The sequence below is a fragment of the Anomaloglossus baeobatrachus genome, chromosome 1, assembly GCF_048569485.1.
Source record: "Anomaloglossus baeobatrachus isolate aAnoBae1 chromosome 1, aAnoBae1.hap1, whole genome shotgun sequence".
Lineage (NCBI taxonomy): Eukaryota > Metazoa > Chordata > Amphibia > Anura > Aromobatidae > Anomaloglossus > Anomaloglossus baeobatrachus.
Genome location: NC_134353.1, coordinates 133,906,298 through 133,933,475, shown reverse-complemented (window position 1 = coordinate 133,933,475; position 27,178 = coordinate 133,906,298). Strand labels below are relative to the sequence as shown.

Here is a 27,178-nt window from a genome sequence, read left to right as displayed (position 1 = left end):
TTTTGTTACTTACCGTAAATTCCTTTTCTTCTAGCTCTTATTGGGAGACCCAGCACCCGCCCTGTTGTCCTTCGGGATGTTTTTTTGTTGTTTGCGGGTACACATGTTGTTCATGTTGAACGGTTTTTCAGTTCTCCGATGTTATTCGGAGTTAATTTGTTTAAACCAGTTATTGGCTTCCTCCTTCTTGCTTTGGCACTAAAACTGGAGAACCCGTGATACCACGGGGGGGGTATAGCCAGAGGGGGAGGGGCCTTGCACTTTTGATGTAGTGCTTTGTGTGGCCTCCAGAGGGCAGTAGCTATACCCCAATCGTCTGGGTCTCCCAATAAGAGCTAGAAGAAAAGGAATTTACGGTAAGTAACAAAATTCCCTTCTTCTCATTACCAGTCATCATGTGTCCACATCTCCTTCAGCATTCAGCGCGTCTTGCTTTCTGCCCGGCATCCTGTGTCTCCTCCCACACAGTCACATGGGCGTGACATCATCGCAGGTCCTGCAAGATTAATTACTCCGTCTGCTGTGCTGCTCCTTCTTCGCCTGCCCGGCGGGAACTTTTGAAATGACACACGCAGCGCAGTACTGACCACGTCAGAGCGCGCGTGTGTCACTGACAATTAGTGCCGGCAGGGAACAGAGGAAAGACTCCTGCGTTCCGCTGCCTGCACTGACTGTGCGGACCTGCACAGGATCTCTCCGTGCTCGGCACGCTGCAGCCCGGCTCCACTGTATCGGCTGAAGACGGGCGGGCCGGTCACAGAGAGCAGGCGGGCCGGATGTGGCCCGCGGGCCGCCCCTTGCCCAGGTCTGGTCTAACGGAATCCGTCGGCTCTGTTTTATTTCTTTTTTTATTTTTTTTCATTCTGGGCATGCTCAGAATAAATTAGCGGAATCCAGCAACGGATTCCGTTGTTAAGCACTTAGCAACGGAATCCGCTACCATAGGGAACCATTATAAATTTTAACGGAACCAACGGAATCCGTTGGTTGGCGTCATTTTGACACAAGCATTTAACGTTACATTCTGCGTTGCTTCCGCTTGGAAGCAACGGAGCATCGGCCAACGGAAGCAACACAGGTACTTTTGGCACAATCCGTCATCAATGCAAGTCTATGGGAAACAACGGAATCCGTTAATGGATTCCGCTGTTTCCCAAGACAGCGGATTGCGCTAAAAAAAAAAACCAACGCAAGTGTGAAAGTACCCTTTATAAGGTTAAGAATCGTTTGCAGTTTCATATTCTCTTTTGACATCTCACTGTATGATGTCAGCATTATTAGTCAGTATGTGTAATTCTTTGTATTCATTTCATTATTTCCAAAGTTAGACGTCCCTTGAGATTGAGTAATGGTTGGCTATACCATTAGTTGTATGGCAATGGGGAAAAGTGACTTGGATTTTACTCATCTTTCAGGTAGTAGAAAAGCTTGACCCTGTGGAATCGTGTGCAGTGATCTGGTTTAATGCTAAAAAATTAGTCTTATTTGTTGTGCCAAAGAGACCCTTAGAAAAGAAATCCTTATGGAAACATTTACAGACCCACCTACTGAGCTATGCATTGCCTGACGACGTGGTTCTGGTGGACTCCTTACCACATACAAAGCATGGTAAGACATACTAATGGTCATTACTCACCTTACCCACCGGTATTCTGCATCAAGAGACAGTAGATGCTTGTCAGATCCCATTAGGTTTTGTGGAATCTGAGGAGAATCCTGTGGTTCCATAAATAGATGTTAATTTTTCCACATTTGCTCAAAAATGTTGCAACTTTTTCTCATTTTTGCACCATCCGAACCACTTTTCTGAAAAGTAATCAAGGCTTAATAGAAGTGGACTTGGCCAACCCTAACCTGACATATTGACTAAAATTTGTGCCAACGATCAGCATGAGTTATAGTGATAATCTGTGGAACACCAGTCTCTAAAGTTATTTGCTCCATTATCTTCTAATTGAAGCTTTGGATACCCCTAGAATATAGTGCAGTCATGGCGAACCTTTTACAGGCCGAGTGCCCAAACTGTAGTTCTAAACCCATTTTTTTTTCCGAAGTGCCAACCAATCCTATTATGTAAATAATTGATTTTAACCTTACCTTTGCAGTCTTCTCTTCTCTCCAGCAGGGGGCATCACGCTCATGCGTGCTTACCACACATTGGAGCTGAGCCCCTGCCCTTTCCAGACACAGCAGTTGGATTGATCTTTCTGGAAATAAATTGCAGCATATTAGACAGAGATTTTAGCCTGGAATGCAATCAGATGTCACCCTGTAATCCACATCTACATTTCAATGTCTGAAGATCTTGAAATCCCATAAAGACGTACGAGTTGCTATTCTCCCCTTTCATTGTGTAGTTATGTCCCCTTCCTGGACACTTCCTGGTAAACATGTCCCCCATCCTGATATATATTTCCTACATTCTGGTATATTTGTCCACATCATGGCCCCATCCTGGTAAATGTACCCCATCCTGGTAAATGTATCCCATCCTGGCATGTTCCCCCATTCTGTTAAATGACCCCATCCTGGTAAATGTACCTCATCCAGGCATGTTCCCTTATCCTGGTAAATGTACCCCATCCTGATAAATGTCACCCTTCCTGCTAAATGTTCCCCATCCTGGCATTTTTCCTCATCTTGGTATGTTCATGTACCCCCATCCTGGCATGTTTCCCCCCATCCTTTCATGTTTCCCCCCATCCTTTCATGTATCCCCCATTCTGGTAAATGTATCCCCCATTCTGGTAAATGTATCCCCCATACTGGTAAATGTACCCCTTCCTGCTAAATGTACCCCATCCTGGCATGATTTCCCCCATCCTTACAGCCATGTTTACCCCCATCTTTGCAGCCATGTTTCCCCATCTTTGCAGCCATGTTTCCCCCATCTTTGCAGCCATGTTTCCCCCATCTTTGCACGTTTCTCTCCATCTTTGCAGCCATGTTTTCCCCGTGCTCTCCATGTTTTCCCCGTGCTCTTTTTGTATATGCCCCATGCTCCCATGTTCCCCCCCGTGCTAGCTCTGTCCCCCGTGCTCCCCATGTTTCCCCCGTGCTGGCTCTGTCCCTGTGCGCTCCATGTTTCCCCGTGCTGGCTCTGTCCCCCGTGCTCCAATGTTTCCCCCGTGCTGGCTCTGTCCCCCATGCTCCCCATGTGTCCCCCATGTAGGCTCTGTCCCCCGTGCTCCAATGTTTCCCCCGTGCTCCCCATGTGTCCTCCGTGCGCTCCATGTTTGCCCCGTGCGCTCCATGTTTCCCCCGTGCGCTCCATGTTTCCCCCGTGCGCTCCATGTTTCCCCCGTGCGCTCCATGTTTCCCCCGTGCAGGCTCTGTCCCCCATGTGTCCCCCGTGCGCTCCATGTTTCCCCCGTGCAGGCTCTGTCCTCCATGTGTCCCCAGTGCGCTCCATGTTTCCCCCGTGCAGGCTCTGTCCCCCATGTGTCCCCCGTGCAGGCTCTGTCCCCCATGTGTCCCCCGTGCAGGCTGTGTCCCCCGTGCAGGCTCTGTCCCCCATGTGTCCCCCGTGCGCTCCATGTGTCCCCCGTGCAGGCTCTGTCCCCCATGTGTCCCCCGTGCAGGCTGTGTCCCCCGTGCAGGCTCTGTCCCCCATGTGTCCCCCGTGCGCTCCATGTTTCCCCCGTGCAGGCTCTGTCCCCCATGTGTCCCCCGTGCAGGCTCTGTCCCCCATGTGTCCCCCGTGCGCTGCATGTTTCCCCCGTGCAGGCTCTGTCCCCCATGTGTCCCCCGTGCAGGCTCTGTCCCCCATGTGTCCCCCGTGCGCTCCATGTTTCCCCCGTGCAGGCTCTGTCCCCCATGTGTCCCCCGTCCCCCATGTGTCCCCCGTGCGCTGCATGTTTCCCCCGTGCAGGCTGTGTCCCCCCACATCTTGGCACAGCCGCACAGAGGCTAAAAATAAAAAAAAAAACTCACCTTCTGGCCCCCATTTCTCCACTGCTGCGTCCTCAGTCACTTCAGTTCCCGCGCGGCCACAAGACACCGGCGCCGCCTACTGACGCTCCTCCGTCTCCTAGGCAACAAGTCTGCAGCCCAGGAGAGGAGGAGTGTCAGAGCGAGGAGAAATGTCTCCTCTGCTAAACACCAGTTTGAGCTGCTGGCGCGACCACACCGGCAGATCAAACTGGCGCAGTGTGGCGACAGCGCACGTGCCAGCACAAACTGCTCTGCGTGCCCTGTCTGGCACGCATGCCATAGGTTCGCCATCACTGATATAGGGTAATGTGTAGTGATGAATGCTCACTTCCAACGCTTGGGTGTTCGATACTTGTAACGAGCAGTCAGACACTCGGACAGGCTCGAAACATGTACAGAGTAGAAAGGAATTCAATGGGGTACTTGAGCATTTTTCCAGAAGATCTGAATGCTCAAGTTACCCATGGACATCCATTATACTCGATACACGAGTCAAGCCTGTCCAAGTGTCCGACTGCTCGTTACGAGTATTGAGCACCTGAGCATGGTAGTGGTCACTCATTACTAGTAAAGCATGGAAGAACCTGGTAGTAAGTAGCTGAAGGAGAATAACAATTTCAGTCTCATGGCTGTCCATATAAAACCAAATCCTCCTGAGAATGAGATGCTTTTTTTAATGCAGGTTATGAGGGACTCTCCTATACAAACTGTGAAAGCCCTAATAGGATATTAAAAATAGATAAACTGGATAACGCGTCTACATTTTAGGGGCAGGTACTTGGGTTACTTTTATTGCATGCATTTATAGTGTACATTCTATATGTTGTGTTTCGGTGATGATATACATCACATCTAAGGGTTTTTTTGTTTTTTTTGTCTCAAGGTAAAATCAACTTTTCTAGATTAAAACTAATTTACGGCGATCACTTACGGGAAAAGACAGAATCCCGCTTACCACATATAAAGGATGATTTGTGGCATCGCCTGCAGGACCTATGGAGGGTATGGCTTGTATTTTCTGCATACATCATGTCTTCCCCTAGTTCTCAATGTGCCTGCCGTAACCGTTTACTCTCCTTTGCCTTTTAGTCTGTGCTGGGACTTCCTGAAGGATGTCCTGATGTTTCTGAAGACTCCTTATTTCTGCTCAGTGGTGGTGACTCTTTAAAGGCAGTTCGCTTCCATGAAGAAGTGGAGAATTTGGTTGGTGGATCTCTGCCGGGACTTTTAGAAGTCGTTCTCAGTGATACATTCTTGGATATTCACAAATACCTTCTTACATATAATTCTTCCGTCATAGTGAAATTACAGGATCACACTAATGTAAAAGACATAGAAAACTATGACCATCCCAGTATAGAAGTGAGCGAGAAATACCCAATAAAGCGGAGATCTCAAGCTCCGAGATTACAGATGGATGCTGCTTTTTTTGTGTCCTTAAGCCGAGGCAACAGGCTGTTCATAAATGATTGTTCTGGACTAGTCGATCAGCGGTGTGAAGTAACACATGGGTTAAGCCAAGATTTGGCGTGGATTTTACAAGGGTCTAAACGGACAAAGCCAACTCCATCTTCTGAGCAGGTAGTGACCCTACAGGAAAAATGGGCATCAGACACGGGTAAATGTGTAGATGCATCACCTCTCCTTGTTGTATCATCCGCCAAAGACTCCGCGGGGACTGTGTACATTGGATCCCATTCACATAGAGTGCAAGCTCTTCATCTGGACACGGGGGCAGTTGTTTGGGAGAGAATCCTTGGAGATCGTATTGAGTCTTCTGCTGCGGTGTCTAAATGTGGGAATTTTATTCTTCTAGGTAAGAATTTGGATGACTCTTGCTAGTAAGATTATACATTATCCAAAGGATACTTATTATATTCTGTTCTTGAACTGAATGTCAGTAGTGTATGAAGCCATTTATTTTAATTGTATGTATGGAACCACTCATGTAAAAAAAAAAAAACCCCAAAAAACTCACGCTGTTAACTTGCAGATATGGGGAGGCGGCTTCAATCACTCAGTGAGTGTCGGCTATAACCAAGACCCGACACTGATGACAGCTGACTCTGTACTGATGTTCTGCTGAGCCGTCAGCCAGTGGCGGGGCGTGGTTATAACTGACACCCAATGTGTACTGAGCGATGATTGATGCTCTGCCGGATGTACCGATGTTACTTTATTAACCTGTAGATTAAAGGGGTGGTTCACCCATTTTTTTTTATCTTGTATATGAGTGCATCTTACAATTTTAGGTCACTTCTTCGTTGGCTTCAATTTGCAGTCATGGCACTGAGCGGCGCTATCCTGCACGCTCAGTGCCGGTCACATGACCCCCTGGTGCTGCGGCCGCTAGTATAAGCTGACGTCCCATCAAGTTCCAGGCTCTCAAACTGGATGTTACGTCAGGGGATGCTGGCGCCACTCACAGTGATTGACTGGGCTGTGGGCAGTGACTACCGCACGTCATAGCCCAGCATCGAGGGGAGGATCCGGAGGGCGCTAGTGTGGAGCGGTGAAGAGCACGCCGCTTAGCATCTGTCAGATGTGGGAGGTACGGGACGCCAGTCTGGAGTACAGGGGGGGTTTCTTCAGCTGAAATCCCCCCTGTCACGCAAGTATGTGATCACACTATCCGCCCACTGTGCTCAGCTCTCTGGAGAGCCTGCGGTGTCGGATGGTGTGATCATGTGCTCCTACAAGCAGCACAGGTGACCGGACGCTGCATGGGACCAAGTTGCTCTACTCTGTCACCTGCACAACAAGTCACAGAGTGGAGCAAGTTAGTGACATGTAGCATCCGGTCACCTGCACAACAAGTCACAGAGTGTAGACAGTTCATATCATACTCTGCTCTGACACATAGTGTGATTGGGCAGTGCACACAAGAAGGAGGGGAGGGAACAGTTTTGGTGGAGATCTGAGTGGGTGTGAGATAGATTGCTAGTTACTGCAAAGGATTATGGAAGTTGTAGTAACTGAACCCAGGAAGTCAGGAGAACGATTAACTCCATCAGAGCTGGTGCCAGAAATAAGGATGTGCTGCTAGAGCACGATAAAAGGTAATATTGCTGAAATAACATAATCGATGTGTGGAGAGGCACATATTAGCAAGATTTATGAGGGAAAAAAATCAGTTTTGGTAACTGGACAACTTCTTTAACCTCATATAATAGCATTTTTTACCTGACCGGTTCCCTTGTAAGGGCAGGTGCACCTTCATACAACATACAACTTTTCACATGTCATAGAGTCATGTCAGAAGTCTTGATCGGTAGAGGACTTGGTGCTGAGACCCCCACTAGCCACTAAAACGAAGGGGCAGAAGCACCCAGATGAGCTCTGTTCTCAACCGACACCAAAGATGGGATCATAGGGAGAGATGTATGAAACAGTCTGTAAGAAAGTTTATTGCCCATGTTGGCAAATAAGAGCACCACTGTCATTTTGTATTTTGCGGCAGATAGCGCCAATAGCCTCAGGATAACGGTTGTATTACTTGGTGGCCTGTATCTTTCTGTTTTGGCTCATAGAGGAGTTCAGAGCTGAGGACCCACTTCTATATGCATTGATAGGACGTATGGACAGAGGTTAATGTGATGGCCCTTTCTACTGTATCTGTTCCTAGGGAAGTTGTGGAACAACCAAAATGCTAACCATTACAGGAGACCATCCAATAGGGGTTGTAGCCCAGCTTTCTCCGGCAATACACCTGCATATTCATTCAGTTATGCAGATTCTAGGAAAAATCAGTCACATTTTGTAAAATCCACCTTCATTGTCCTCCTGTTTTCCTGGGATATAATCTATAGCTATGTTCACATCACCATTCAGCACATTCATGCAGCCATTTCGGTTCCGTCCAAACTTTCTATACCCCACTCGATCTTTTCTCTGACTAAAGCATAACCTTGATTTCTGACATGGAGTCTAAAGATCCGTGCTTTTTCTGTCTGTATCTGTTTTTAAAGTCAGTGGACTGCGCTATTGTTTTGCCTCTAAAAGCGGAAAACAGTGAAATAAGCCCAAACGTAGATCAGGTTTGCATGTTTTTCAGGGGTACAGATGTGACCCCTGCTGGAGTCATGGACATGTGGCTGTAACGTGATGTAAATCCAGCCCAATTCTTCATGGACACCTTGATGGATATTATTACGGAAGGTTTCTGGTGCAGATCCACTGAACAATAGGTCACATAGATCTCCTAAAAATGCCTGAAGACTCTTCTTATTCATTTCAATATTACTGCACTTTGCTCTTCTTTTAAGGCTTTTTTTAGATTGCATCCGCTCCAAACTGTGCACTGTCCAATCAAAAGGCTGCGAAAAATGCTTTATTTTTGAACACCTCAAAAAAACTCTGCCTGCACTTAGACATAATGGAGACCATTAGTCTAAGTAGATAACATCCGTACAGATATACAGTCACAGCTTCATGGGATCCATATTTATATGACATAATGATCATTCTGAGACAGAAGAAAACCCTACAATGTTTAGTTTTTGCTATTTCATGATAATATCCTATATTTTTAAGGCAGAGATGAATTGCTGGTTATTAGTAAGTAGCTGTGGTTTCTCTGCAGGCTGCTACGATGGTGGTGTCTATGTGCTGCGGAGGAGCACCGGGGAAACGCACTGGATCTTCACCACCGGCAATGCTGTGAAGAGCTCTCCTGCCGTAGACCCTACGTCCGGGCTGGCATTTATTGGGTCACATGATCAGTACTTGTATGCCTTGGATGTTGAGGTATTGATGAATATTTCTTCTAACATTGGTTTATTCAACTTTACTATATTCATGGTGGACATAAGAGCTGTCTTGTAAGAATCTGTAGTTTCACTCCTTTTTATTTGTATTTTAAGCATATGTGACATACTTTGTAGAGGAGGTCTGGTGGAAAGCTTAAAATTGTGCATTCTGCAATATATTTCTTCTACTTTGCGCCGTTGGCCAGATAACAACTATGGAGGCCGTCTTTTGAGTAGTCTTTCTGTGTCAGATATATTGTTCTCGACACTATTTTGCGCTTTATTAGATATTAAAGTTTAATGTTCTGTAATGGCCTAGGATACTGTCCACTATGGTAGTCATCAGCAGTGGCTGGTCCCCTAGGCAAAGAGCACCACTCTTGCATGCTCTTTGATAGAACTTGTAACACTGCTCTTACCTGGATCCTCCAGCTTCAGTGCCCCATCACTCCCCCGACCTGCCCCTCCTAGAAGCATGGAGAGAAGCTCAGCTATACTGCTGTTCTGTATTGTCAATCATCCGGAGCACACCACGAACAAGCACAAAGCAGGATGCAGGAGCAATGTGCTCCTGAAGATCGATGACGAGAAAACCCCTTGGTGTCCTGACAATCAGTTGTCTTATTACAGGTAAAGCAGCGTGTCTGGAAAGCTCATTGTGAGTCGGGTGCCGTGTTTTCATCTCCTTGTATCAGCACCAAGCCCCACCACTTATATACAGCCACACTCGGAGGACGACTGCTGGCATTTAATCCTGTAAGTACATGATTGTTGTGAAGGTGTGTTTGTGCCTTTCTGGTGGGTGCGAGTGCTCACATTGCCTCACCTGATAAGATTTATGCAATTTACTTTAAATCCAGCTATAAAAGTAATCAGATTAGTGGGAAACTGGAATATGAGAGAGATATAGGTAACTTCCAGGTTACAGGTTGGGCTCTGTTCACATCTCTGTCAGGCTTTGTTTGGCGGCTCTACTGTAGAATACATCATATTGACTGGACAGATGGCCCTGTATACATTGATACCATGACGGCCCCATGGGGAGTCAGGTAACAGATTTGGCACCTTTTGTATTTTAATTTCAGTGCTTCTAAAATCAACTTTGCACATCATCTTTATCCAAAATAGTAAACTAGTAGGTGTACGCAGCCCCGTTGCAACCCATGTGTATCTGGCTGACACCACAGCCGAGCTGTGCTTATAGGGTGTAGTCGTGCCCTGTATATACAGTAGTCTGATCCTGTTGCTAATCTGTTCCTGTAGTCTGATCCTTTACTCCTCTATCCTCCAGAGTATTGCACAGGCATCTGTGCATTAAGTAGGGGGCTGATAGTCATACACAACATTTTATACTACTGAGCGGCATCTTCATGCATACTGTATATCACAGCTTGATTGGGGAAAGCCGGGAACCCCACTGCGCTCTGTATTTGCAGCTTCACGAGCAATCATGTTAGAAACGCACTGATATATTATAGTGAGGGCACAACCCAGCTACACCTATCTACTGCCCAGAGAAGTCTGACCAGAAGGGCCCTTCATGGAAGAATTGTGGCCAAAAAAACATACAGTATCTTTATAACTATGTGCAAAAACATAGGAAAAGGAGGGCAGAAAAGTGAACAGAATGTAACAGAAGGTAGTTTATTCTCCCAAGTGCTGGAGAATGATATAATAATGAGTGTCTGCAGGAACAGTGAAGCATGGTGGAGGATCCTTACAAGTTTGGGGCTGTATTTCAGCAAATGGAGTTGGGAAATTGGTCAGGATTAATGATGTTCTCATTGATGTGAAATTCAGGCAGATGTTTATGCATCATGTAATATCATCAGGTTGATTCCTGGCTTTAAATTTATTCTACAGCAGGACAATGACCGAAAACACAGGTAATGTCATCAAGAAATATGTTAGTCATAAAAAAAGAACGAGAAGCCCTGGAAGTGATGATATGGCCACACAGAGCCCAGATCTCAACATTAAGTCTGTCTGGGATTACATGAAGAGACAGAAGGGTTAGCACAAGCTTATAAGTGCATCTCAATAAATTAGAATATCATCAAAAATTTAATTTATTTCAGTAATTCAATACAAAAAGGGAAACACACATTTTATAAATAGTCAAAAGTACCAATACCTGGTTTAATAACCACAGTATCACTGTGCTTGATTGGCAAAAAAAACTGCCCTGACCTAAACCCCATAGAGATCTATGGGATATTGTCAAGACAAAGATCAGACACCAGAGCCAACAATGCAAACGAGCTGAAGACTGCTATCAAAGCAACCTGGGCTTCCATAACACCTCAGCAGTGCCACAGGCTGATCGCCTCCATGCCACGCCGCATTGATGCAGTAATTCAAGCAAAAGGAGCCCCGACCAAGTATTGAGGCATTTACTGTACAGACATTACAGTAGGCGCCAACAATTCTGAGTTTATAATCATTTTTCCAGTTGGTTTTATATAATCTAATTTTCTGAGATAATCACTTTAGGGTTTTCATTGGCTGTAAGCCATAATAATCAACATTAACAGAAATAAACACTTGAAATAGATCACTCTGTGTGTAATGACTCTACATAATATATGCATTTCCCTTTTTGTGTTGAATTATTGAAATTAACTTTTTGATGATATTCTAATTTATTGAGATGCACTTGTATATTCAGAGAAGATCTGTGGTTAGATCTCCGAGATATTTGGATCGATCTTCCTGCTGAGTTCCTTCAAAAATTGTGTGCAAGTGTACCGAGAAGAATTAATGTTGTATTGAAGGCAAAGGGCGATCACACCGAATATTGGTTAGCTATTGGGCTCGCTAACACCACTGTCACACACAGAGGTAAATCTGCGGCAGATCTGTGGTTGCATTGAAATTGTGGACAATCAGTGCCAGGTTTGTGGCTGTGTACAAATGGAACAATATGTCCATGATTTCACTGCAACCACAGATCTGCCTAAGATATATCTCTGCGTGTGACGGGGCCTTAAGTGCAATCTGACAAAACTTTGGATCACACTTGGACCAATGTTATTCATTGGGATCATGGATAAGTCCAATTTTTTTATTTTTATTTATTTTTTCTTGGACCAAGTCTATCCAAAGAAAAAAATCACAGCAGTTGCCTCTAAATTGGATCGCAGTCGGCCATGTAAGTCAATGAGTTCGTGGAAAAAAATCAGACTGCACTCGGATGACATCAGAATAGAGAAGATAGAAAAACAATTCTCCTCCATATCCAATAAAATCGGATCACTCACATATCAAACTCCGATCATAGTCTGACTACCACAATTGATCCGATTTTTATTGGATGCAGTCTGACCCAAGCCTTAGATTTTACTTTTGATGGTTACTTTGCATTTTGTTAATTGATTGATTGAAATAAACTATTAACACTTCTAGGTTTTTTTAAGCGTTCTTGTTTTGCTTCTTTCTTCCATATACAGTTGGGGGTCATAAGTTTTATCCTGTAACTGATTAAAAGTTAAATATGTTATCGAAAGGGGTCATGTACATATGTAAACCTTCAAAGACATGACAGAAAACACATGGTTCTAATCACTGATGTGAGAAGTTAGACCCCCGGGGATATGCACATCATATTTTAGCTGTGGTTGGCATAGCTCATTTAAGGGGGGCATAATTTAGGGTGATGCAATTCAAGTTATGCATCCACGTCTTAAACCCGTCTGCTTTCCAAATCATAAGTCATTTGTCAGCATGCTGTGCTATTCATCCACATAGATCAGAGATGACCACGGATCTGGGTAGGAAATATGACTGGTTTAATTACGGAAGTTCAGGTACATTTAAAGAAATCAGTTGGCTAGGAGCCAATAATACGTAACACTTCTCCTATTGGGTAAACAGCAAAAAGAGCTTATTCTGAGCTCTATATGTAGATGTGTTTCATCATTTTATATCAAGCTAAGTCAGTATGAATCACTTATGACCAGAAAGTCCCGTTTCGGAGTATAGTTCAAACGCCATTTTGAGTCCTGTTTTTGGATATCTTCATATAATTCTTAATGCTCATAACAGTCCAAAACCATGTCCATAATAGCTCCACCGCCTTCCAATATATTACTATAGTATTGTAGGGATATAGACTATGAATAAAGAGTGTTTCTCCATGCCCTGAGTCACATTGTATTCTTATAGGTCAATGGAACAACTATATGGAAGACTGACCTAGGAAAACCTGTGTTTTCGTCACCATTATGTACCCAGAATCATGTTTTCATTGGCTGTGTGGATGCAAATTTCTACTGCTTCAGTCACATGGGTGAGAAGGTGAGTAATGCAGGAATAAGTTACACTAAGGAAAATATGGCCTCCAAGGACACGACGGAGAACTGGTAGGGCCACAATGGACATGTGATATGGATCCTCAGATATCTGTCTCTGTAGGTAAAATAACACTAATGGATTCAAGTGTTACACCCTCCCCCCATAAAATATCTCCATATTAAAAACAAGAATTGCCAGAATTTTGATAGAAAAAAAATAAATATAGTGAATCCTCAGTAGTGACGCCTCTCCATGACTTAACAGAAAGATCTAGGTACTGGCAAACACGATACAAAGGTATATTTTCCAATAACAGAATTTTCTTTGTCGCTCCTAATTGGGAGACCCAGACAATTGGGTGTATAGCTACTGCCTCCGGAGGCCACACAAAGTATTACACTTAAAAGTGTAAGGCCCCTCCCCTTCTGGCTATACACCCTCCCGTGGGATCACGGGCTCCTCAGTTTTCATGCTTTGTGCGAAGGAGGCACACATACACGCATAGCTCCACTGTTTAGTCAGCAGCAGCTGCTGACTATGTCGGATGGAAGAAAAGAGGGCCCATACTAGGGCCCCCAGCATGCTCCCTTCTCACCCCACTTTTTGTCGGCGGTGTTTGTTAAGGTTGAGGTACCCATTGCGGGTACGGAGGCTGGAGCCCACATGCTGCATCCTTCCCCATCCCCCTTAGGGCTCTGGGTGAAGTGGGATTTACCGGTCTCCAGGCACTGAGACCGTGCTCCATCCACAGCCCCTGAGAACCTGCTGGAATGGAGCTGAGTATCGTCAGGGACAGGCCCTGCTATGTCAAGGTACTCTGTGTCCCCGTACATATCGCGCGCACACCGCAGCGTTGCTGGGTGTGTTAGTGCGCCGGGGACAACAGCGCTGCGCGCTGGTGCCATTCCTATCTGCAGCTTTGCTGAGAGGGGACACGTATCTGAAACTGCCGCGCGGCCGCTGCTGTCAGTTTTTTCGCTGCGGCGCGGCTGGGACTTGTGGTGCGCCGGGGACTTCCGCGCTGGCCGTGCATGTATCACGGCCGCGCTTATTACTCGAGTCCCCGGCTTCTGCGGCCTAGTTTCGTTTCGTTCCCGCCCCCAGGCCTGCCAGTCAGGGGAAGGGCGGGACGCTGTACAGAACGTCAGCGCAGAGGGCTGGAGTCTGCTTTGCATACTCCAGCCCTCACACTGGGCACAGTGGGACGCCAGTTTTCCCGCACTTTGTTTGTGGCACGCCCACGGTCCGCCCCTCTTCACAGGACGCCGGCAGCCATTTCTGATGTGCAGTCTGTGCTGGAGAGAGGAGACTGGGAGACCCAGACACGGGATTCTGGTGCCCACACACCCGCTTTTCAGCGGGCGGTAAGCTGCCCTCAAGGGCTGACCCCCACTGGTGCCGAAGTGTATATTGTATTTTATGCTTGCAGCTTTACATTGCACTGTACGGTCGCTGGGGATTCTCTGCTATATACCCTCCTAGATTTCTCAGAGGACACAACAGCATGTCGACCGCAAAAAGCAAAGGTGCCAAGGCACAGGCTTTCTATGCTGCTTGTACCGCATGTGGGGCTGTTCTACCGGCAGGTTCCACTGACCCCCACTGTGTGCAGTGCTCGGCCCCTGTGGCACTTGCTCGGCCGGGGCCTCTGCTGGAGGTGACCCAGGCAGAACCTCCTGTGAATACTGTCCAGGTGACAGGGACGGAGTTTGCAGTCTTTGCTGACAGATTGTCTGTGACTATGACTAAAATTCTTGAAACATTGCAGTCTAGACCAGTAACTCAGGCCATGGACACTGTTAACTCATTGCTCCCTGGTCCCCCTCAGTTGGAACAGTTCCGGGATCCGGGGGTGTCTCTTGCATCCCAGGGTGATGGCTCTGACACGGACGACAGTCCCAGACAGCCTAAACGAGCTCGCTATGAGCGGCCCTCGACTTCATCACACTGGTCAGGGTCCCAGCAGGACTCTCTGTATGATGAGGCGGAGATAGCTGATCAGGATTCTGATCCTGAGACCGCTCTCAATTTGGATACTCCTGATGGTGACGCCATAGTGAATGATCTTATAGCGTCCATCAATAAAATGCTGGACATTTCTCCACCTGCTCTTCCTGTGGAGGAGACAGCTTCACAGCAGGAGAAATTCCATTTCAGGTATCCCAAGCGTAAATTAAGTGTATTTCTGGACCACTCTGACTTTAGAGAGGCAATCCAGAAACACCACGCTTATCCGGATAAACGTTTTTCAAAACGGCTTAAGGATACACGTTATCCTTTTCCCCCGGACGTGGTCAAGGGCTGGACCCAGTGTCCCAAGGTGGATCCTCCAATCTCCAGGCTTGCAGCTAGATCCTTAGTTGCAGTGGAAGATGGGGCGGCACTTAAAGATGCCACTGACAGGCAGATGGAGCTCTGGTTGAAATCCATCTATGAAGCTATCGGCGCGTCGTTTGCTCCAGCATTCGCAGCCGTATGGGCACTCCAAGCTATTTCAGCTGGTCTTACACAGATTGACACGGTCACACGTACATCTGCTCCGCAGGTGGCACCCTTAACCTCTCAAATGTCTGCATTTGCGTCTTACGCGATTAATGCTGTCCTAGACTCTACGAGCCGTACGGCAGTGGCGTCCGCCAACTCCGTAGTTTTACGCAGAGCCTTGTGGTTAAGAGAATGGAAGGCAGATTATGCTTCCAAAAAGTGTTTAACCAGTTTGCCATTTTCTCGTGACCGACTGTTTGGGGAGCGCTTAGATGAAATCATTAAACACTCCAAGGGTAAAGATTCATCTTTACCTCAGCCCAGACAAAATAAACCCCAACAGAGGAGAGGACAGTCGGGGTTTCGGTCCTTTCGAGGCTCAGGCAGGTCCCATTTCTCCTCGTCCAAAAGGACTCAAAAGGATCAGAGGAGCTCAGATTCTTGGCGGACTCAGTCACGCCCAAAAAAGACAGCCGGAAGACCCGCTACCAAGGCGGCTTCCTCATGACTTTCGGCCTCCTCTCTCCGCATCCTCGGTCGGTGGCAGGCTCTCCCGCTTTGGCGACATTTGGCTGCCACAGGTCACAGACCGTTGGGTGAGAGACATTCTGTCTCACGGGTACAGGATAGAGTTCAGCTCTCGTCCTCCAACTCGCTTCTTCAGAACTTCTCCACCTCCCGACCGAGCCGATGCTCTGCGGCTAGCGGTGTCCACTCTAAAAGCGGAAGGAGTGGTGACCCCCGTTCCTCTTCAGGAACAAGGTCACGGTTTTTACTCCAACTTGTTTGTGGTGCCAAAAAAGGACGGGTCATTCCGTCCCGTTCTGGATCTAAAACTGCTCAACAAGCACGTAAAAACCAGGCGGTTCCGAATGGAATCCCTTCGCTCCGTCATCGCCTCAATGTCTCAAGGAGAGTTTCTGGCATCTATAGACATCAAGGATGCTTATCTCCACGTGCCGATTGCTCCAGAGCACCAGCGTTTTCTACGCTTTGTTATAGGAGACGAACACCTTCAGTTCGTAGCTCTGCCTTTCGGGCTGGCAACAGCCCCACGTGTCTTCACCAAGGTCATGGCAGCAGTAGTAGCAGTCCTGCACTCTCAAGGTCACTCTGTGATCCCGTATTTGGACGATCTACTTGTCAAGGCACCCTCTCAAGAGGCATGCCAACACAGCCTGAACGTTGCGCTGGAGACTCTCCAGAGTTTCGGGTGGATCATCAACTTTTCAAAGTCAAGTCTGACTCCGACCCAATCGCTAACATACCTTGGCATGGAGTTTCATACTCTCTCAGCGATAGTGAAGCTTCCGCTGGACAAACAGCGTTCACTACAGACAGGGGTGCAATCTCTCCTTCAAGGCCAGTCTCACCCCTTGAGACGCCTCATGCACTTCCTAGGGAAGATGGTAGCAGCAATGGAAGCAGTCCCTTTCGCGCAGTTTCATCTCCGTCCGCTACAATGGGACATTCTCCGCCAATGGGACGGGAAGTCGACGTCCCTCGACAGAGACGTCTCCCTTTCTCAGGCGGCCAAGGAATCTCTTCGGTGGTGGCTTCTTCCCACCGTTTTGTCGAAAGGAAAGTCCTTTCTACCCCCATCCTGGGAGGTAGTCACGACAGACGCGAGTCTATCAGGGTGGGGAGCAGTGTTTCTCCACCACAGGGCTCAAGGGACGTGGACTCAGGAAGAGTCCACCCTTCAGATCAATGTTCTAGAAATCAGAGCAGTGTATCTTGCCCTACAAGCCTTCCAGCAGTGGCTGGAAGGCAAGCAGATCCGAATTCAGTCGGACAACTCCACAGCGGTAGCGTACATCAACCACCAAGGTGGAACACGCAGTCGGCAAGCCTTCCAGGAAGTCCGACGGATTCTGACGTGGGTGGAAGACACGGCTTCCACCATATCCGCAGTTCACATCCCAGGCGTGGAAAACTGGGAAGCAGACTTCCTCAGTCGCCAGGGTATGGACGCAGGGGAATGGTCCCTTCACCCGGACGTGTTTCAGGAGATCTGTCGCCGCTGGGGGACGCCGGACGTCAACCTGATGGCGTCACGGCACAACAACAAGGTCCCGGTTTTCATGGCACGGTCTCACGATCACCGAGCTCTGGCGGCAGACGCCTTAGTTCAAGATTGGTCGCAATTCCGGCTACCTTATGTGTTCCCGCCTCTGGCATTGTTACCCAGAGTGCTGCGCAAGATCAGGGCCGACTGCCGTCGCGCCATCCTCGTCGCTCCAGACTGGCCGAGGAGATCGTGGTACCCAGATCTGTGGCACCTCACGGTAGGCCAACCATGGGCACTACCAGAACGACCAGACTTGCTGTCTCAAGGGCCGTTTTTCCATCGGAATTCTGCGGCCCTGAACCTGACTGTGTGGCCATTGAGTCCTGGATCCTAGCGTCTTCAGGATTATCTCGAGAGGTTATTTCTACCATGAGACAGGCTAGAAAACCATCCTCCGCCAAGATCTACCACAGGACGTGGAAGATATTCTTATCTTGGTGCGCTGCTCAGGGAGTTTCTCCCTGGCCTTTTGCATTGCCTACTTTTCTTTCCTTCCTGCAATCCGGGTTGGAAAAAGGTTTGTCGCTCAGTTCCCTTAAAGGACAAGTCTCAGCGCTATCTGTATTTTTTCAGAAACGCCTAGCACGACTTACTCAGGTACGCACGTTCCTGCAAGGAGTGTGTCATATCGTCCCTCCTTACAAGCGGCCGTTAGAGCCCTGGGATCTGAACAAGGTTCTAATTGCCCTCCAGAAGCCGCCTTTCGAGCCTATGAAGGATGTTTCCCTTTCTCGTCTTTCACAGAAAGTGGCCTTTCTAGTAGCGGTCACGTCTCTTCGGAGAGTGTCCGAGCTAGCGGCGCTCTCATGCAAATCTCCCTTCCTGGTTTTTCACCAGGACAAGGTGGTTCTACGTCCGATTCCTGAGTTTCTCCCTAAGGTGGTATCCCCCTTTCATCTCAATCAGGATGTCACATTACCTTCCTTGTGTCCTCATCCAGTTCATCAATTTGAGAAAGGTTTGCATTTGTTGGATCTGGTCAGAGCACTCAGGATCTACATTTCCCGCACGGCGCCCTTACGCCGCTCGGATGCACTCTTTGTCCTTGTCGCTTGTCAGCGTAAAGGGTCGCAAGCTTCCAAATCCACCCTGGCTCGGTGGATCAAGGAACCAATTCTTGAAGCCTACCGTTCTGCGGGGCTTCCGGTTCCTTCAGGGCTGAAGGCCCATTCTACCAGAGCCGTGGGTGCGTCCTGGGCATTACGGCACCAGGCTACGGCTCAGCAGGTGTGCCAGGCGGCTACCTGGTCGAGTCTGCACACCTTTACCAAGCATTATCAGGTGCATACCTACGCTTCGGCGGACGCCAGCCTAGGTAGACAAGTCCTTCAGGCGGCGGTTACCCACCTGTAGGACAGGGCTGTTTGACGGCCCTATCACGAGGTATTCTTTTACCCACCCAGGGACTGCTTTTGGACGTCCCAATTGTCTGGGTCTCCCAATTAGGAGCGACAAAGAAGAAGGGAATTTTGTTTGCTTACCGTAAATTCCTTTTCTTCTAGCTCCAATTGGGAGACCCAGCACCCGCCCTGTTTTCTTAGGGATTTTTGTTTTTTTCGGGTACAGATGTTGTTCATGATGAATGGTTTCAGTTCTCCGATGTTTCTTCGGGTTGAATTTGTCTTTAAACCTGTTATTGGCTTTCCTCCTTCTTGCTTTTGCACTAAAACTGAGGAGCCCGTGATCCCACGGGAGGGTGTATAGCCAGAAGGGGAGGGGCCTTACACTTTTAAGTGTAATACTTTGTGTGGCCTCCGGAGGCAGTAGCTATACACCCAATTGTCTGGGTCTCCCAATTGGAGCTAGAAGAAAAGGAATTTACGGTAAGTAAACAAAATTCCCTTCTTTATAGTAAGTGATACCTGTGCACCATCATGATACTTTAAAGGGGCTGTATTACCTTGGATTGCCACTTCACTACAAAATCTGGAACCCAGAGAAAAAAATCTGGGTTCTGCCAGTCAGTAATGTAGACAAATGGACATCTGCAGTGCCTTGAAAAGTATTCATACCCTGTGAACTCTTCTACATTTTTTTTTCATGTTACACCCAAAAACTTGAATGTGTTTTATTGGGATTTTATGTAGTATATCAAATATAATGTAGCAAGTATTTGTGAAGTGTAAAGGAAATGTATTTGTATTCAGCCCCCCGAGTCAATACTTTGTAGGATCACCTTTCATTGCAATTACTGCTGCAAATCCTTTGGGGTATGTCTGTACCAGCTTTACACATATAGAGGCTGAAATTTTTGCCCTTTTCTTTTTTGCAAAATAGCTCAGTGAGATTGGATGGAGGTGTCTGGGATCAGCAATTTTCGAGTCTTGTCACAGATTCTCTGTGATTTAGGTCTTTACTTTGATTTGACTATTCACCCACATGAATATACATTAAAGCACCACTCCAGCGGTTCTTGGGTTTTTTTTTTCTCCACACTGGATGGCACTTTAGATCTAAGCCCCCTGACCCCTGTCATATACTCGCCTTCCGGCGTGTTCACCTTTTACCGACACCACTCTGGTCCTGTGGCGCCATCTTGTGACTGTAACTTCTGAATGGCCAGAAGTCAGACATTATGTCTCAGGCTCCCAGTGCAACCCTATGAGAGCCAGAATGAGTTGAGACCTCTTACTCGCTCTATGAAACACTGGAGCTGCTAGGTCAGAAATTACCTACACCGACCAGAGTGTTGGCTATGGAAGGTGAAGATGCCGGAAGGTGAGTATAATACAGGGTCCAGGGACTTAGCACCACTCTAGTTGTAAAATAGAACCACAACTGTGATAAACTCACGAGGTAAGATTCAAAAGAAACCACCTAAACAAACCTCTATAAAAAATATCCTTTAATATTATTCAGTAAAAACAATATACGACACCAATGTCAAATAACATATAAAAAACACATGACAGTGTAATAGTGAGAGGTCTAATGAAGAGCAGGAAAGGCGTGCAGGAATAGGATGATAGTTAGATAAACTCTAGATGATCTTAGAGGAACTAAATGATCCTCAATTTCTCCTGCCTGACTGCGGAGGGTATTATAATGTTTTGAACACCCCCCGCTCCGGGTGGCTGTCCCTTGCTATCCCTGTTCTTCACTGGCCTGAAACCCACCACCAAACCAGGTGCATTGTGTAAGACCAGGACAACGTAAAAAAAATAAATAATTATGTTGGTTCCTGAACAAGACTGAATTCTATATTTCAGTCTAGATACTGTATAAACAGCAGTTAGGAAAGAGCTACTGGGTCCACCAAGGCCGGTACCCACAGCTTCTCCCGACGCGTTTCCCCCCTCCTAACTAAATGGTCGGGGGTTCATCAGGGGTAAATATCCAACAACACCTGTGAATAAACAAAAGACAGACAAAAGGTGTCTAATTAAAATAGGTAAATTCAATATTCATCTCCAAAAAATCTCCTTTTTTTCACCACTCTAGTTGTGCAATAAAAAAATGCTGGAGTGGTGCTTTAATCTATACCCTTGCATTGTAGCTCTGGCAGTATGTTTAGAGTCGTTGTCTTGCTGGAAGATGAACCTCTTGTCTCAAGTCTTTTGCAGCCTCCAACCAATTTTCTCTCAAGATTACCCTGTATTTGGCTCCAACCATTTTCCCATTAACTCTGACCAGCTTCCCTGTTCTTGCAGAAGAAAAGCTTCTCCACAGCACGATGCTGCCACCACCATGTTTGACGTTAGGGATGGTATTTTCAGGGTAATGTGCACTGTTAGTTTTCCACCACACGTATTTAGACCAAAAAGTTCTACTTTGGTCTTATCTGACCAGTGCACATTCTTCCACATGTTAGCTGTGTCTCTTACATGACTTTTTTTAAAATTGCAAATGGGGCTTAGTTTCTTCTTACCACTCTTCCATAAAGGCCAGATTCGTGGAGTATAAGACTGATAGTTGTCCTGTGGACACACTCTCCCACCTGAGCTCTGAATCTCTGCAGTTCCTCCAGAGTGAACATGGGCCTCTTGGATGCTTATCAATTAGTGCTCTTCTTGCATAGAATGTCAGTTTAGGTGGTCGGCTATGTCTTGGTATGTTTGCAGTTGTATCAGACCCCTTCCATTTTGAAATGACGGAATGAACAATGATCTATGAGTTTTTCAGAGTTTGGTCTGTTTTTTTACAACCTAACCCTTCTTTACTATTATTCACAACTTTATCCCTGACCTGTCTGATGTGTGCCTTGGTTTTCGTTATGTTGTTTGAGCCTTAATGTTCTCAAACAAACTTCTGAGGCCTTCACAAAACAGCTGTATTTATAATGAGGATAAATTATACACTGGCAACTTTTCTGGAGGCAATTTGTCATTCGGGATTTTATTTTGGGGTGTCAGACTACAGGGGCTGAATACAAATACATGTCACGTTTTTCAGATTCATATTTTTAACTCCTTCATGACATATGATCTATATTTGTGTCATATATCATGACCCTGCCTTTTATGCGGGCTCGCACAGAGAGCCACATTTTTCCCTGCACATGAAGGCTTATTTAATCAGCTGTCATGTACCTCTAACAGTCGCAGTTAAATACTGCTGTCAGTCTGACACCAGGATTTATCACACTTCGACAGGGGCCATATCATTCCCTGCTCCAATTAGTGCGCCTTTGACGTGATCGTGGGGCACTGAGGAGTTGTCATGATAGTCAAAGTTCTGCTGATGATTCATGCGTCTGTCATGATGATTTTCCTGTGAATGCGGTCCGCAAACCAACATTCATAGGAGATCGGGATTTCTGCTGTACATTGCAGTGCTGATACACTGCTATGAAAAACCGAAAAAGCAAGTGAAGGTGTTAAAATATTAGAAAGCCATGTATCATTTCCTTTACACTTCACAAGTACTTGGTATTGGTTTGTCAAATAAAATTTTCAGTATGTGGGTATAACGTGAGAACCTGTAGAAAAGTTTCATGGGTTATAAATCTTTTTTCGAGGCACTGTATGTAATGAATTGACAACACAAGTGTTTCCTAGTGTAGCAGCAAGAATGGGAAGACTCTATAGCAGCCATACCCCTAATAGGAGGATTTCATAGTTCACAAGACGGCCCCTCTAATTTACTATCTGTTGTGGTTTTTAGTACAGAAACAGGGCTACAAAGATAATAGTGAATTAAAAAAAAGTGAATTGTTTTTTTACTCGTGCTATTCACTCCTCTTGGATAGTTCTCCTCATGTGTCCATTTTACTTCCATTCCCTGTGAAATAATATGGGAGTAGAACCTCTCTTTAAAAAAGAGACATGTCCCTAATGTTTTCTTAAATTTTCAATTAGACTCGTCTTTGGCCAAGATCCCAACATTCCTACTTTTGATCCAAGACAATGAATTGCATAACTGGCTAGCTAACATTTGTTGTGATTGTGTAGAGATCAATGGCTCCTCATTAGAGGGAAGTGACTGGCGTTGGACCGATATAATCTCCTTATTTCATAGAGTAGGTGCTAATTGATTCGCAATCCCTGGCCCATTATGTCAGTAATCGGCCGGCCTGGTGTTACGTCACCTGTCTATCGTGTTGCAACCATGAAGGCAGCAAATCAAGAGGAGCAGCAGATGCCAGGCTGTTTGAGACAGTTCTTTAGGTCACAGATTACTGATATGGACACTGGACCAGGACCTGCAAATTGATCGGCACCATCTGTAAGGAGGAAATTAATTTATAAGTATTTTGTAAGGAAATGCTAACTTCATACCATCTTCTTCTTCTTCTTCTCTTCAGCTCCGGCAATTCACTACCGATGGGCCCATATTCTCCTCTCCTTGCTTCTCCAGTCTCTCTGGGCACGTCACATTTGGCTCACACAATGGCTTCATCTACTGCTGTAGTTCTGAGGCTGAATTAATATGGCGATACAAAACCAGCTCACGAGTGTACGCAGCTCCATTTACATTTCTCAGCCCACACACTGGAAACTCTGAGCTCCTGGCTGCTGCTTCTACAGATGGGAATTTGTGGATTTTAGATGCTCGCTCCGGACTTCTCGTCAGTCGGCATGCACTGCCAGGAGAGATATTTTCCTCCCCGGTGGTGTATGGCCGCCAGCTGGTTGTTGGATGCAGGAACAATTACGTTTACTGTTTTGATCTGATCACAAATATAAAATAATTTGTAGAGATTTTGTTTGGGCGCCACAGGGATAACCAGTTACCGATCTATACTCTCTTTGTGAAAGAAAGTTACAAACGCCCTTCACAAGACATGGTAGGATTTTTTGCAATGGTCGTAAGAATAATTGCACTTCTTTCTTTACAGAAACATTGACGATATAGTACAATTTGCAGCATTTTTTACCTATCTATGGGATAGATGATAAATCTGATTGCTGGGGTCAGGCTGCTAGGACCTCCACTCATCTTGAGAATGGGGGCCCAAAGTCCACTGTGCAAATGGAGCAGTAGTGAGCGTGTGTGACCAGGACCCATATAAACAATGACTACAGCATTGCTCACACATGCTCACTACAGCTTCATTCACAAAATTAAGTTAGGACCCCTCCTTCTTATGATTAGTGTGGTCCAAGTTAACATATACACTCAACATTGAAATTGCAAAGTCAAAGGGGGAAAGTCGTGGAGTTATGAAAATCACAGGATGGATACACATGTCAATGATCTGCAAATAATAAAAAATGGAAACATCATTTTCAAAACATCTTGATTTATTCAGTATATAGTATGAGCGCCACATGCAGAAATACAGGCACTTAAGGCCACGTCTCACTACGCGATATCGCTAGCGACATCGCTGCTGAGTCACGGTTTTTGTGACGCAACAGCGATCTTGCTAGCGATGTCGCTGTGTGTGACATCCAGCAACGACATGGCCCCTGCTGTGAGGTCACGGGTCGTTGCTGAATGTCCTGGACCATTTATTGGTCGTTGCTCTCCTGCTGTGAAGCACACATCACTGTGTTTGACAGCGAGAGAGTAACGATCTGAATGTGCAGGGAGCCGGCTTCTGCGGACGCTGGTAACCAAGGTACACATCAGGTAACCAAGCAAAGCGCTTTGCTTGGTTACCCGATATTTACCATGGTTTCCAGCGTCCGCAGCTTCTAGAACCCGGCTCCCTGCACACGTAGCCAAGGTACACATCGGGTAACTATAAGCAAAGCGCTTTGCTTAATAACCCGATGTGTACTATGGTTACGAAGCACAGCATCGTTACACGGGTCGTTGGTGGCTGATCTCTGATCGCTGTGGATATCTGCATGATTGACAGCTCACGAGCGACCATGTACCGACGCATCAGCGATCCCTGCAAGGTCAGATCGCTGGGGGGATCGCTGGAGAGTCGCTAAGTGTGACGGTACCTTTCCACTCCTTGTCTGGTATCAGTGAGGTTATTAATGGTTGTCTGAGGAATGTTCTGCCACGCTGAATGCACTTCGGTAAATCATAAAGATCCTCTACTGGCAGCTTCCCCTGCAAATGCCAATCAGTAACAGAAAAAGTAAGAGTGCAGCAGCCCAATGGCGGACACTGATTGGCTCTAGGGCTCATATGGCATGACCATGACACCCATAGCCAACATCGCTGGAACAGTGTCATAGTATACGGCATCTTTATTTTATGAGGGAGACTACCTGTACACCTTTACACAGAGATTTTTTTTTAAAAAAAAAAATATTTTTCTTTCTAAAAGCGAAGTTCAGCAACTTTATAAATAGTGTTAATTAAAAAATTTAGGAAAACTCGCACTTGCAGTGGGTTGGACCCGATGGCCCTTTAGGTACGTCCCAACTCTACCATTCTATGAAAAACTTTCTACCACTTTGCTGCTGCAGAGTTTCCATAAGTAATTCAAGCGTACACAAGAAAACGAAGGTATTCTATAGTAGTAAAATGCGTTTTTTTTTTTTTCTTTTTATTCCGTACAAATTTTATAAGACAGGAGGCCAGGAAGGTAGCAAGCTAGGAGGGGTACTGCAAGTGGCCGTTTCACATGAACGTGCACTTCTGTAGGCTGAACAGAAGGGCAGCACAGTGGCTCAGTGGTTAGCATGGTGGCTCAGTGGTTCGCACAGTTACTTTGCAGCGCTGTAGCCCAGGGGTTCAAATCTTACCAAGGACAACACCTGCAAGGAGTTTATATGTTCTCCCTGGGTTTCCTCTGCTTTTCTCGAACACACCAAAGACATACCGATAGGAAATGTTGATTGCGAGCCCCAATGGGGACAGTGATGATAATATCTGTAAAGCGCTGTGGAATTAATGGCACTATATAAGTGAAGAAAATAAATGTAACAGAACAAAATGTGCTTACTAGTTAATTACTGAGTGAATAAGTCAGAAAACACTAAAAAGAAGACAAGTCAATAGGTCAGAAGTGATTGGTCTTATTTTATTCCCGCTGTTCTACAAAATATCATGTGGGTTTTGTTTTCAATTCACCACATGGTTTCAGAGATATAGGCCTTTTTGTTTCTTTTTTTATGGCCTTTACCAAGGGGGGGGGCGGCTCTCAGAGGATGATAAGGCCGAGCAACCTAAACCTGCACCTCAGAACCACCTCTCTGGTGAAGGCTATAAATTTAGCACAAATAAAAACAACCTTTCTTTATCGTTCCTTATGGGAGACCCAAACCATGGGTGTATAGCTTCTGCCTCCGGAGGACACACAAAGTACTACACTAAAAGTGTAGCTCCTCCCTCCGAGCATATACACTCCCCGGATGACAAATCCAACCAGTTCAATGCTTTGTGTTCAGGAGGTCACACACACACATGCATCCTCTGATTTTTGATTTCAAAGATTTGGAAGAAAAGCGGGTCCAGTCTGGACTCCCGGCATGTCCCTTCTCACCCCACTGTGTCGGCGGTGCTGTTAAGGTTGATTTCAGGGCTGGAGCCCTTTTCATGCCGCGCTCCTTCACCATCCCTTGAGGCTCTGGCTTGAAGTGGGAGCAGGAGACCGGTCTCCATCCGCAGCCCTGTTCAGGATCCTGCCGGACGGAGCGATGACCCCCCAGGGACCTGGCACCTGCGTCTCAAGCTAAGTACTGAGACGTTATTACCACAGAAAGTGGTCTTTCTAGGGGTCCCTTGTACTTTATTTCTGGGGGAGAATGTGTTATATGTATGTTTTAACATTTCCGGCCGGTTCTCCAGTTTTCACTGGAGAACCGCGCCGATGGTGCCTGCACGCTGGCCGCATGTTTAAATCTAGGCCCCGGCTTCGCCTGAGGCCTAGTTTCGATTCTATGTCAGTCAGTGCAGTGAGACAGGGTGGCTCCGCCCACCGGCTGCTCAGCACAGGGAAGGGACACTCCTCACTGAGGAAAGCTTCCCTCCCCTGTATGCCTCATTGGCCCTCCGTCCTGCTCTCAGAGTAGGCCCCGCCCCCTCTCCTCGCTGCGGACGCCATTTTCTCAGCGTTCTAGGGCACAGAGATCAATGTCTGCAAACACATTGTGACAAATGGGGGCCTGGGACAGAGCCCCCAGTTCTGGGGGATCTGGAGGGCACAGAGATGCCCCTATGTTAAACAGTATGGCAAGCCACAACCTCCGGTTGTGCAGCTGCTTATACACTCTGTTTATATACTCTGCTGGGGTTTTTTTTTTTTTCCGAAAAGCCCCCACTTCTGGGGAATCTGGAGGGCACAGAGATGTTATGTTATACG

At 46.5% G+C, this 27,178-nt stretch overlaps 1 protein-coding gene across 1 annotated transcript in view; it reads left to right on the top strand.

Moving 5' to 3' along the window:
• AASDH (aminoadipate-semialdehyde dehydrogenase) overlaps positions 1-24,184 on the top strand; it is a 57,877-nt gene extending 33,693 nt beyond the window's left edge. Inside the window, exons 4-10 of the mRNA XM_075335280.1 lie at positions 1,369-1,608; positions 4,817-4,935; positions 5,023-5,749; positions 8,516-8,679; positions 9,312-9,437; positions 12,846-12,977; positions 23,273-24,184. Coding sequence (XP_075191395.1) covers positions 1,369-1,608; positions 4,817-4,935; positions 5,023-5,749; positions 8,516-8,679; positions 9,312-9,437; positions 12,846-12,977; positions 23,273-23,659 — 1,895 coding nt within the window. The 3' untranslated portion in view covers positions 23,660-24,184. The remainder of the gene's footprint in view (positions 1-1,368; positions 1,609-4,816; positions 4,936-5,022; positions 5,750-8,515; positions 8,680-9,311; positions 9,438-12,845; positions 12,978-23,272) is intronic.
• The last annotated feature ends 2,994 nt before the right edge of the window (positions 24,185-27,178 follow it).